At 35.2% G+C, this 13984-nt stretch overlaps 1 protein-coding gene across 4 annotated transcripts in view; it reads right to left on the reverse strand.

Moving 5' to 3' along the window:
* Positions 1-13984, reverse strand: part of REV3L (REV3 like, DNA directed polymerase zeta catalytic subunit) — a 175006-nt gene that overhangs the window by 76799 nt on the left and 84223 nt on the right. For all 4 annotated transcript variants that reach the window (XR_006717481.1, XM_045499299.1, XM_045499300.1 and 1 more), the window contains exons 10-12: positions 9105-9224; positions 5819-6056; positions 234-376 (exon numbers count right to left, since the gene is read on the reverse strand). Coding sequence is in view for 3 of the 4 variants with exons in the window: in XM_045499299.1 (XP_045355255.1) it covers positions 234-376; positions 5819-6056; positions 9105-9224 (501 nt within the window). In the remaining variant the exon portion in view is untranslated. The remainder of the gene's footprint in view (positions 1-233; positions 377-5818; positions 6057-9104; positions 9225-13984) is intronic.

The following is a 13984-nucleotide window of genomic DNA, read 5'->3' on the forward strand; positions in this document are numbered from 1 at the left end:
ATTAAAGTTTATGAAACTTTAAATCAGTGATTTACAAATGTTATCCTCTTAGAAATGAGAAAGAATCACGTATCTACATACTCAAAGAAAAAATCTTGCAGGACAAAACGTAACAGTACTGTCAGAGCCTCACAGTTAGCCAATTTCCTAAGAAAGTGTGATTACAGTTTTAAAATCAAATACATATTTAGCCCCTACGTACTGAAATGCTCATAGTGTATCAGTTTACTTACCACTATTTTCATCTGCAGTTCCATCTAACTGAGGTATAGAAAGATTGGCTAGAAGCAAACTGTTATTACTCCACTCCATTTCTTCTTCTGAAGACGAATCATCTTCTTCAGTTGAGCTTCTATGGTTATTTCTACACAGTGATCTAGAGAATATTAAGATTCACTAGTGAGTACGATCATAGAAAAAAGCATGTCAGATTCGAACAGCTGCCTAATGTGATGCTATAATAGTAAAACTAAAAAGATCTGAAAATTGTAACTTTAAAAATAAAAGCAGATTTATTTTGCTTTAGTATCACGTCCTATAAAAAGTTATTGCAGACAGACTTAAAATCCTTTTCATGTGAGCTACAAGACAACATCATTTCTGTATCCAAGCTCCGTAATATCCTGGATGATCATATCTAATCATGTTTTTTGTTTTTAAATAGGCTTCACAAAACCCAGCATAGAGCCCAACACGGGGCTTGAACTCATGACCCTAAGATCAAGACCTGAAATAAGATCAAGAGTCTGATGTTTAACCAACTGAGCCACCCTGGCACCCCTAAATTATGTCATCCTATCATTAAATATACACATATAACAGCATGGGTGAGAACCCAGTAACATCTAAAAAAGGTGGAATCTCAGCATATTTTAAGAAGTCTCCACAAATATACAATCTCTGTACTGTGAACTGGAAACGAACAAATAGGTAAGCAAGGGGGTACGCCGGTCAGGTTGAAAGAGAAAACAACAGGGATCAGAGAGAGGCTAGGAAGTGGTAAAGGTGTTGGGTCAATCCCAGCAGTGGCTGTAAAGAGGGTTAATAAGGAATTCAGATGGGCTGTGAAATCCAGAATGACTTCATCTTTTATTGATTAAATTTTTCACTAGGTCCCAGGCTTGATATTTTCCCTTCTATTCGGATGGGCAAACTTACTTTCTATCTATACCTAAGTTTTTCTTTCTCTTGTCTCAAAAATTTGAAAATGTCCCTTAATTATACATAGAACAGATTTTCCATTAAACCTTTACCAAATCACAATTTGTCCTAAAGTCACTTTCTTAGGAGCTGAAAGAATTATTAGAGGTCATCTGGTCCAATTTTCTACTCAAAAACCTTATTTTTAATAGATGCTAAAACCTCCAGTTTTACATTCTCAGTTTAAGGAGCTTGCTGTCTCACAGAGTAATTAATCTTTTCCACTGTTAATTTTTAGTGATTTTCTTCCTATATTACACAAAACTCTCCAGTTTCCACACATTATTCCTGTTTTTGTCCGGTGTTGCTATATGTAGCCTATCTATGCTATTTTTCACATGATAACCTTTAAAATATTTGAAGGCATTTATCATTTGCCCCATAATTCCTCTCTAATTAGACCAAACATCTATTCTTCGTACTTTTTTTTTTAAATGTTTATTTTTGAGAGAGAGATAGAGCATGAGTGGGGGAGGGGCAGAGAGAAGGAGACAGAATCTGAAGCAAGTTCCAGGCTCCGAGCTGCCAGCACAGAGCCCGATGTGGGGCTCAAACTCACGAACCATGAGATCATGACCTGAGCCGAAGTGGTACGCTCAACTGACTAAGCCACTCAAGTGCCCCTATTTTTTAAGGATGTTTATTTATTTATTCCAAAAGAGAGAGAGCGTGAGTAGGGCAGGGGTAGAGAAAGAGAAAAGAGAATCCTAAGCAGGCTCTACACATAGCATGGAGTCCAACTTGGGGCTTGATCTCACAAATACGAGATCATGACCTGAGCCGAAATCAAGAGTTGGACATTCATCTGGCTGAGCCACCAGGTGCCCCTTGTCACTGCTCTTTAAAAGTGAATGTTCACAGATCCTTCCTTTTCTTCCTCTTTTTTCTCCTTACTTTCTCAGGATTCTTAAAATATGGTATTCAGGGCAGAATAGAACATCCACTATACAAGAGAATTGAATGAGTCTTTTTCTAGACACCATACTTCTATTTTTCAATCTCTATCTAAAATGCATTTATGAAATGTTTATTAAATATTATGAAATGAAAGGTTTTGTTTTCCCAAGGTTGACTTGGGCATGGTTTTCACAGAATTGATTCAGTCAGTGAACATGTAAGCATTAATCATGGGATAAACCATGACTAGTATTTTAAACAGGGTGACATTGGGGCGCCTGGGTGGCTCAGTCTGTTAAGCGTCCGACTTCGGCTCAGGTCATGATCTCACGGTCCGTGGGTTCGAGTCCCGCGTCAGGCTCTGTGCTGACAGCTCAGAGCCTGGAGCCTGTTTCGGATTCTGTGTCTCCCTCTTTCTCTGACCCTCCCCTATTCATGCTCTCTCTGTCTCAAAAATAAATAAATGTTAAAAAAAAATTAAAAAAAAAAAATAAACAGGGTGACATTACTGATTACAAGTAGAGAGGGACTTTATAAGAATTTTGTATATTTGAATGTGAATTTACTGGATACAGGTATAAAGGTATAAATAGTTAAACAAGATAGAATCTAAGGAACTGTAGAAAAAATGTTAATGTTATATTGGAGGTAAAAATCAAAGAAACAATACCAAAATAAAACAGTGAAGAAACAGATGGAAATAAGAAAAAGTAAAATGCCACAAGATCAAATAGAAATATCAAATAGTCAACACTTTGCTAAAATATGAAAGAAGCAATCCAATTTATTACAGCAAGACAGCAAGACTTAACTACATCAAGTAAATATTATAATTATTTTATTAATAAAATCCAAAATCTGTTAGAATAATAAATGTTACCCCAGGTACAGCTGGTAGCCAATAATTAAATTCACTATTTCGGTAACCATATAACACTACAGACTTATTGTGCTCTTAATCAAGTAAAATCATGGCGTTCCCATAGAAATTATTAAGTCCAGAATAGGCATCACCTATTTAGTTTCAAGGTATTTCTGAATCTATATTCTGTCATCCAATGAATTACCAATCTCTAATGTTTGTGACAACGTCAATCTAATCTAGCATGATAGTTGGCATTTAAGCAGTTAGGTAGTTTTTAAATTCAAATTCATGTATTCTTATCTATAAGGATGATATGTAAGATTTTACTAAAAAGCCTATTGAAATTAAGACTCAATATGATTATAACATTCCCTTAACTATGTTTAAAAAGGATATAAAGACGATAGAGCATGATTTGGACTCATGAAGGGTCCTGATATTCTCTACTTCCTTAAGTGCCGATAAAATGTTTATTTAATAATCATAATTATTACCCCTACTATAAACGAGTAGCAAGGAGAAGACCAGTTAAAAAGTGAATCATAGTATTCCAGATAAACGATAATGAAGGCCTAAATTAGGATATTACCTTGGGAAGGAGTGGGGTAGGACAGAACAAAGGCTATGGAGACAAGAGTTGACCGACACGACCAAACAATAAACAGGGGTATAAGGAGGGCAAGTCAAATAAAACACTGAAATTACAAACTTTCAGAAGTTGGTGAGGTGAGGGTAAAGAATTTATTATTACAGAAATAACAGAGAAACAAGAACAAAGCTATTTTTATAGGTTGATGTGGTTGAGGCATTTGATAGTTCATGGAAAGATTTATCAAGTTTATATATAAAAAACAACATACAGACGAGCTACAAAAAGCTTTATGTCTTTCACCTCACTTTCTTTTTTTTTACTTTATAAATACAAGTTTGTTAACATTTAGTGTAATAATGATTTTACAAATAGAATTTAGTGATTCATCACTCACATTTAATACCCAGTGCTCATCCCAACAAGTGTCCTCCCTAATGCCCATCACCCATTTTAGCCCCACCCCCCATACTCCTCAAGCAACCTCCAGTCTATTCTCTGTATTTAAGAGTCTCTTGTGGTTTGTCTCCTTCTCTGTTTTTATATTGTTTTTGCTTCCCTTCCCTTATGTTCATCTGTTTTGTATCTTAAATTCCACCATACTTTTTTTTTTTGATTAGGAAATAGTGGCAAAAGATATTTTATGACACTGTTGAGGGTCAAATCTATCAGGAAATCAAACACTGATTCTGTCTGGACCAGGTAGCATTAGTTCTTCAAAGGTCAAGGACTGAGTCTTTGAATGATTTATAACTGTCACAGCAAAGGGAGCTGAATACATGAAGCTAGGAAAAGTATAAAATAATATTATGCAGGTTTGGAATTTTCTACTCATAGAATGAAAACGGAATTCTTTGTAGGAACACAGTTTGAAAATATAGAAGAAAGGATTCTGATATACACCCAGATAACAAGGGGCCAGAAATTTTATTTTTAAGTAGTGTTGAGAAACTAGAGGAAATCTTACATGTATATTTAATATTTATGGATTAATCTCTTCCACCCTTCAATAATGGCTTTGAGGGTGAAAATTTCAAACAAAAGAGTTTGGAGGTTTTAGTATTGTCTACATAACTTTAAAGGAGAGGCATACTCAGTGTTTCAGTCTCAGAAGCCTAATCTTTTTCTACATACAGAGATACAACTCAAACCAATCAGGCTCACAAGAGACTGATGTGGGGGCACCTGAGTGGCTCAGCTGGTTGAGCACCGACTTCGTCTCAGGTCACGATCTTGCAGTTCGTGGGTTCAAGCACCACGTTGGGCTCTGGGTTGACAGCTCAGAGCCTGGAGCCTGCTTCGGATTCTGTGTCTCCCTCTCTCTCTCTCTGCCCCTACCCTGCTCACACTCTGTCTTTCAAAAATGAATAGACATTAAAAAAAAAGAGAGAGACTGATGTGGAAAACTATCTTATGCATTCAGCCATCTTATTCATTTAGCTTGAGAAATGAACCAGAATATCAGTGTCTGTTTCTGAGACTCTTTTATTTTTAATATTTAATTCCTTCAGTCTAATCAGACCTAAAAGCTTTTTCTTATTTTCAAGCTGACCCTATAACTGTTGCTCCAACCCATTAACAGTTTAACTCTCAGAAGGTATCTTTTTCCCCAAATTCAGAGAGAAGGAGGCCTTCTACTTCGTCCCATTTATGATCCACACATAATATAAACAGATGACTTCTGTAATTTAGGTTTATAGGGGAAATGGGAATTGAAGGAAGGTGGTCAAAAGGTACAAACTTACAGTTATAAGATAAGTACTAGGGATGTAATATACAACATGGTGGCTATAGTTACCACTCCTGTATGATAAAGAGGAAAGTTGTTAGAGTAAATCCTGAGAGTTCTTATTAAAAGAAGAAACATTTTTTTCCTCCCCTCCCCCCATTTTTTTTTACTGTATCTATCTGAGATGATGCATATTAACTAAACTTATCCTGGTAATCATTTCACAATATATGTAAGTCAAACCTTTATGCTGTACAACTGAAACTCATACAGTGATGTAAGATAATTACATCTCAATAAAACTGCCAAAAATCCCCACTTAGATTTAATCTTTTTAAATGTAGCTTTTATTTTGCTTAGAATATGAAGCTTATGCCCCATGAAAAACAAAGCACTACTTTAAAGGGATTTAAAAGAAGACTATTAGTTTATAAAGTATTTAACATTACGAATAATAGTAAATAATAATTTCTAATTAAAGAAGAGTGATAATGACAATAGGAAATTATTAAAGTAATGGAAATAACTAAAACGTTACCTCTTTTTGGCACAAGGTTCTTCAATATTGCTGTCCCATCTCTGAGACATCACCAAACTAAGCTCCATTTCCTCTTTTTCAATCTGTGGTTCATTTTCTTCATCATCACTATTTTGGGAATTTTTAGGGTTTCCAAAGAAATGACGTTGTGATGGCATCCTATTTCTTCCTGCCTGATATCCATCATTTTCCAAACCAGCAAGAAGATGTACCAGAGCCTCATCAGGACTACTGTCCACTATAAAACAAGTGAAGCATCACTAACAAATAACTTTTCAACATAATTCAGATCAGTTATAAAACAACAGAATCACAGATACTGGCACATACTGAAAGAATACAGCTGACTTCTTTGTTGATGTAGCTCTTTTATCAAAGTGTGATGTCTTTGGACTACTTGCACTGGAATGATTTTGTGTCTTCCCAGACCCCATCCTATATCTAAGGAATCAGAATTTCTGAGGTAGGGCCCAGGAATATGCATTTAACAAGCTGTCCAAACTGTTACTGCACAAGTAAGCTTGAGGAGCACTAAACAACATCCAGTCACTAGTGTTCAAACATAAAATATGTAATAAATGTATGATCGATGCTAAGCAAGAAGTGCCTTAAAAACAATACATGTGAACATCTTATCCTCACTTAAGTTTTATTTAGCTCACAGGATAGACAAATGAAACCTGCAGTTGAACAACACAAGAAAGCTTTTAAGTGGTTAAAGACATTATTTAAAAAACCTTGAAGACTACAACGATGCCATATGAGGATGCCACTTCATATGTACTAGGGTTGCCAAATCAAAGACAAACCATAAGTACTGGCAAGGAAGTAAAGAAATTAGAACCTTTCTACATTGTTGATCAGTGTAAAATGGTGCAGCAGCTTTGGAAAAAAGCTTGATGGATCCTCAAGATGTTACACAGTTACCATAAGATACAGAAATTCCACTCTTGATATATACCCAAGATAACTAAAAACATACGTCCACACAAAAACATACACATGAATAACCACAGCAGCATTATTCATAACTGCCAAACAAAATGGAAACGACTCACATATCCATCATCCTACGAATGGATAAATGAATGATGTTATATCCCTATGATGGAATATTCTTCAGTAGTGAAAAGGAATGAAGTACTGACACATGCTACAACTTGGATGAAACTTAAAAACATTATGCTAAGTGGAAGAAACCACCAACAAAAGTTACATGATTTCCATTTATATGAAATTACCAAAATTGGTAAATCCGGTAAAGGAGAAAATAGATCAGTGGTTGTCAAGAGCTGAGAGGAGGGAAGAATGAGAAGTAACTGCTAATGGTTATGGGTTTTTTTTTTGGGGGGGTGCTAAAAATGTCCTGGATTGATAGTGGTAATGGTTGCATAACTCTGTGAACATGATAAAATTCACTGTACACACCAGAAGGTAAATTTTATGGTTATGTGAAATATTTCAATAAAAGCTATTATTAAAAAAAAAGACCATGAAGATGGAGGTTTGCTCGAAGCTAATACATAACTTTTTTCTCTGTCAAATGAGATAATATACTCCCTATTTACTAAAGTATCAGGTTTCAGGTTTTCTTCACTGACATTAAAGAAATTGGTTCACATACGCTACCAAACATAAGGCCAAAATAAAAGATATTTGCTTGCAAAAGCCAGTTTGGCAAAAATCTTTCTTAAACCTAGAACTGCAATCCATTTTTCCTGTCTCATTCTTAAAAACAAGACTAGTATTACAAAATGAACTACAGATATTTGACTTTCACTTCTTTGACTAACACAGAGAATGCATTTGTGACTAACACATAAATTCTAAGCTTAGGGCAAGGTGGAATTTATCTACTAATGATACATTTATTTGCCTAATGTAATGAAATAAGGATATACCTCTCTCACTCTTTTTTTCAATTCTTTCATTTTCTCTGTGTTCTTCTCTTTTAGCTGCCTATTTTTTCTTTGGATCATTTCTTTCTCGATATGCCATTCATTTATAAAAGAAGAAAGTTTCCTACTCTTGTCTAAATTGTTCTTGAAATATGACTGTGTGCAATAATTTTGGAACTGGTCCTAGTCAATTTGTGTTCCATTCGAATGAAAATGAAGATAACAGACAGAGGACACTGTAGAAAGCTGGGAACACAATTGATGCCATCTCTCATTTGATACAGTAAGAATGGAAAAAATACAAAGTTCACAATAAAAGAAACATAAAATCATGACACCAAGCAAAACAAGAGGCATGAAACTCAATGACATATCACTTTCTGCAATGAAATTTTAATTTAATGTTTATTTTTGAGAGACAGAGCGAGTGCAAGGGCATGAGCAGGGGAGGGACAGAGATAGAAGGAAAGAGAGAATCCCAAGCAGGAGAGTGCAGAGCCCAATGTGGGGCTTGATCATGACCTGAGCCAAAATTAAGAGCCTGACACTTAACCGACTGAGCCACCCAATGCCCCATAATGAAATTTTAAATAAATTTCTGAATAAGATGTCAGTAATTTCTACTAAATTAATGAAATGAAATCTAGCAAATGCCTTATGATGCTGGAAACTCAAAGACACACAAAAATAACTGTCATGTTCTATACTAGCCAAAAACTAATGACTCAAAAAGAATTGTTCAGGAAATTTCTGATACTCACACAAAGGAAGACTCAATTATGGTATTTAATTATGTACTAAACTTTGGAGAATTTTGAATTCAAAATGAATGCATTTTCCCCCTAAAACAATATGGCTGTTCTCCAACCAAAGTGAAGTTAAAAAAAAAAAGGGAAGTGGGGGTGGGGGCACCTGGGTTCCTCAGTCAGTTAAGCGTCTGACTTCGGCTCAGGTCATGATCTCATAGTTCATGGTTTAAGCCCCGTGTCAGGCTCCATGCTGACAGTGCAGAGCCCTCTTGGGATATTCTCTTTCTCTCCCTCTCTCTCTCTCTCTCTCTCTCTCTCTCTCTCTCTCTCTCTCTCCACCCCCCCCCACACACACACACACTGTCCCTCCCCGACATGTGCTTTCTCTCCCTCTCAAAATAAATAAACTTTAAAAAAAAAAAAAAAAAGAAAGGAAAGGAATTCTTTTCTTTCACAATTGTTTTTTTAGGAAAAGCTGTGTAGCTACTTCATTTAATTCAAGGCTTCATTTTTATACTTACAATAAGGATTTACTGTACATGCAACATTAACCTCTTTAAACCAAAGGAAAAATCCCCCCTCACATACATATTTTCATTGATTAAAATACTGAAAATTTGTGGTAGAATCATTACTTACAGAAAACTGGTGACTCACTCAGTCTTTGGGTCAAAGGCTGAAAAGTCTGACTATTTTCCATGAGATTCAAAATTGCTTCTTCATTAATAAGAGCTTCCTCCACTTTGTGTATAGTGTGACCTTAAGATGACAAAAAATACAAAAACATTAAAGCAATTGCTTAAATCTAAAATTTGTTGTTAAGAATTTGTGCAAATTAGGAAACATGACAGTGCAAACCTATTTAAAAATCTGAGGCATTAGTGATATATATGTTAAATAAAAACATAATAAAACTTATTAAAAGCCACAGGAATATCTAGTCACGTGGATTAAAAAAAAAAAAAAGAAATAAACAAGGACCTTGAATCTGTAATTCACTAAATATTTACAATCTCATTAATCCTACCCAGCTTGTACAGTTATACTACTCTGATAAAAATCATTGCAAATTAAAATATACAAAGGGAAAAGTGTAATACAATTCTTTATTCTCTATGGCTTAAAAACTGTAAATTTTACACTTTTCAGCTTTCAACTCATGATCTAAAAATTTCTTTCAGAGCCTAAATGTCCATCAACTGATGAATGGATAAAAAAATTGTGGTTTATACACACAGTGGAGTACTACATGGCAATGAGAAAGAATGAAATATAGCCCTTTGTAGCAACATGGATAGAACTGGAGAGTGTTATGCTAAGTGAAATGAGCCATACAGACAAAGACAGATACCATATGGTTTCACTCTTATGTGGATCCTGAGAAACTTAACAGAAACCCATGGGGGAGGGGAAGAAAAAAAAAAAAGAGGTTAGAGTGGAAGAGAGCCAAAGCATAAGAGACTCTTAAAAACTGAGAACAAACTGAGGGTTGATGGGGGGTGGGAGGGAGAGAAGGGTGGGTGATGGGTATTGAGGAGGGCACCTTTTGGGATGAGCACTGGGTGTTGTATGGAAACCAATTTGACAATAAATTTCATATACTGAAAAAAAACTCAAAACTGTTTTACAACACCAAAAAAATAAAAATAAAAAAAATAAAAAAAAAATAAAAATTTCTTTCAACATTTGGTTTTTATAAGTCTAATTGTACAAAGGGATTCAATAATTTTAGGAATAAAGATAAAATTGGGGTGCCTGGGTGGTTCAGTCGGTTGAGTGTCCAGCTTCGGCTCAGGTCATGATCACACGGTTTGTGAGTTCGAGCCCCGCGTTGGGCTCCATGCTGACAACTCAGAGCCTGGAGCCTGCTTCCAATTCTGTGTCTCCCTCTCTCTCTGCTCCTCCCCCAGCATGCTGTCTCTCTCTCTCTCTCAAAAATAAATAAACATTAAAAAAAAAAAGAATAAAGATAAAGTGAGTCTCATATTATAATCTAGTCAAAGAGAGAGAGTAACAATAAAAAGCAAATAGTAGTAGGATAAAAAAGACTATAGCAAAAAAGGGCACGTAGTTAGAGCTAACTGGAAAACAGTTCTGTTTTTCTATTTCTGGTATGCAGACTTAAAACTAAGTGCTTTAAACAGTTTTTCAAAAAGTTAAAGTCTTCAGGAAAAAGTTTTTTTTTGTTTTTTTTTTTCTTTTAAATTTTTTTTTTTTTTCAACGTTTATTTATTTTTGGGACAGAGAGAGACAGAGCATGAACGTGGGAGGGTCAGAGAGAGGGAGACACAGAATCGGAAACAGGCTCCAGGCTCCGAGCCATCAGCCCAGAGCCCGACGCGGGGCTCGAACTCACGGACCGCGAGATCGTGACCTGGCTGAAGTCGGACGCTTAACCGACTGCGCCACCCAGGCGCCCCCGGAAAAAGTTTTTTAAAAGTTTATTTATTTGAGAGACTGCATGTGTCCACACGTGCATGAGGTGGGGAGGGGCGGGGGGGGGGGCAGGGAGAGAATCCCAAGCAAGCTCTGTGCTCTCAGCACAGAGCCCAATATGGGGCTCGACCTCACAAACTGTGAAATCATGACCTGAGCCAAAATCAAGAGTTGGATGCTTAGCCAACTGAGCCAGCCAGGTGCCCCTCAGGAAGAAATATTTTTAACACATCCTAGGACACAGTGGGCTAATAAAGAGTATTTCATCAAAACAAAAGAACAAATATACAAACGGTGAAAAATAGCTCATCCCCAAGCAAAAGACAACTGAGAGGATCAGTAAAAACAAAAGCTGGTTCTCAGAAGGTTAATAATAAAATAGACAAGACTGACAAGAATGATCAAAACAAAATAGAAGGCATAAATAATGTTAGAAATAAGAGTTAAAGTACCAAAAATAAGAGAGATACTAAAGTAATACTATGAACAACTTTATACCAAAAACATGGAAAAATCAGATAAAATGAATAATTTCTTAGGAAAAACTGATATAAAACCTGACTCAAACAGAAATAGAAATCTTGAGTAGACTTGTAACAGTTATGGAAATTGAACAAGTAGTTTAAAATCCACTCACTCTATTTTCAGTCCCAACACAAAATTCACCCACTATCCAGTTTGGATGTTTTTATAGATGAGATCTATCAAATCTCTAAGAAACAGATTATACAAATCCAATAAAAATTGTGTTTTGTTTTTAATTGCAGTATAGTTGACATAATGTGTTATATTTGTTTCAGGTTTTCAACATAGTGATCTGACAATTTTATACATCATTAAAATTCTTGAAAAAAGTTCGAAATAAACAAAACTCCACAACTCACTTAATGAAGCAAAGTATGAATCTTTCTTGGTTAAAAACAAAAAGTATAAATTCCAAACAAAGTGTTAGCAAAATAGACACAGCAATGTTTCAAAAAACACCACACCATGACAAAGAGTTATTTCAGTAGTGCACACATAACTTGACATTAGAAAATAAAAATTATTTTAATGTAACTATATTATCAGAGGGATAATAAAAGGGAAAAAAAAGTGATTATTTCAAATTCAGAAAATTTGGTAAAATTTCATTTAATACCCATTCATGAGTTTTGAAAAACTAAACTTCATAGCAAAGAAAGAGGAGAGATATTAACCTAATTAAAGTTATCTACCAACATCCTGTAGTAAATTTCATATTTAATGATGAAATATAGAAGCCTTTTCCTTCAAAACCAGGAAAAAGACCATTATTTCTAACTAACATTACTCTAGAGTTCTTAAACAATGCATTAAAAAAATTTTAAGTATGAAGATGGGAAAAGAAGTAGTAAAGTTGTTATTTACACATGATGACTCTACACACAAAATATCCAATAGAAAAGACATATAAAACTATTAGCACTAGGGTGTGTTGGTGGCTCAGTCGGTTAAGCATCAGGCTCCTGATTTTGGCTCAGGTCATGATCTCATGGACCGAGGGATCCCAGGTCCGGTTCAATGCGGACAGCACGCGGAGCCTCCTTGGGATTCACTCCATCTCTCTCTCTGTCCCTCCCCTGCATAAGTGTGTGCATGCATGCTCACTCTCTCCCTCCCTCAAAATAAAAAGAAACATTAAAAAAAACTATTCGCGGTAATAAAAGTTGCTGTATATAAGACTGACATACAAAAGTCAGTGAAGCTCCTAAATACCAGTAATTAGAAGATGTGATTTTTGAAAGATAAACTCCTAAGTGCAACAATTAAGACACCTGGAGTATCTCTAATAAAAGATACCAAATTTTACAAAAGAAAATGGCAAAACTCTATTAAAAGATATGAAAGAAGACCTAGTAAAATGAGAAATATATCATGTTCATAGAGGAGATGATTTGGCACACAGAAAGATTAAAAATGTTAATTAATCAGTATATAAATTCAATAAAATCCCAGAAATGAACAATCGGATACTAAAATTAATAGGGGACAGTTTTTTGTTTTTTGTTTTTTTCAAAGATCAAGAGTAGGGGCACCTGGCTGGCTCAGTCAGTGGAGTGTACTAGTCCTGATCTCAGGGTTGTGAGTTCGAGCCCCATGTTGTGTGTAGAGGTTACTTGAAATAAAAAATATCTTAAAAAAAAAAAAAAAGATCAAAAGCAGATAAGACAATTTTGAAGTTGAACAAGTTAAGGTCTGCCCTTGATATATATCAACACTTACATGTCAATAGTAATTACAGCAATGTGACATTAACATAGGGGAATGTGACTGCATGACTGAAGTGAGAGAATTCAGTGGGAATAAAATTTTTTTCAGTAAATATGTTGAAAAACTAGCTATTTATATTTAGAAAAATAGATACAATTAGATCCTTATTATATTCAAGTAAAATTTCAGATGCATTGAAGACCTAAAAGTGAAAAACCAAATTGTAAGCACACATAAGCCTTACGGATAACACTTGCATTACATCTGGGTAGGAAAGGACTTGTAAACCAGGTACAAAAACCAAACCATTAAGGAAAAAGAAGTTGTTAAATGGATATCAAAATTGAAGATGTGCAAATAAACCTAACCAAAGATGTAAAAGATCGGTATGCTGAAAACGATAGAAAACTTATGAAGGAAACTGGAGAAGACACAAAGAAATGGAAAAAGATTCCATGCTCATGGATTCAAAGAATAAACATTGTTAAAATGTCAATAACACCCAAAGCTATCTACACATTCAATGCAATCCCAATCAAAATTGCACCGGCATTCTTCTCAAAATTAGAACAAACAATCCTAAAATTTCTATGGAACCACAAAAGACCCCGAATAGCCAAAGTAATGTTGAAAAAGAAAACCAAAGCAGGAGGCATCACAATCCCAGACTTTAGCCTCTACTACAAAGCTGTAATCATCAAGACAGTATGGTAGTGGCAGAAAAAACAGACACGTAGACCAACGGAATACAGAACCCAGAATTAGACCCACAAATATATGGCCAACTAATCTTTGACAAAACAGGAAAAAGTATCCAATGGAAAAAATACATTCTCTTTAGCAAATGATGC

This window comes from Leopardus geoffroyi, chromosome B2, assembly GCF_018350155.1.
Source record: "Leopardus geoffroyi isolate Oge1 chromosome B2, O.geoffroyi_Oge1_pat1.0, whole genome shotgun sequence".
Lineage (NCBI taxonomy): Eukaryota > Metazoa > Chordata > Mammalia > Carnivora > Felidae > Leopardus > Leopardus geoffroyi.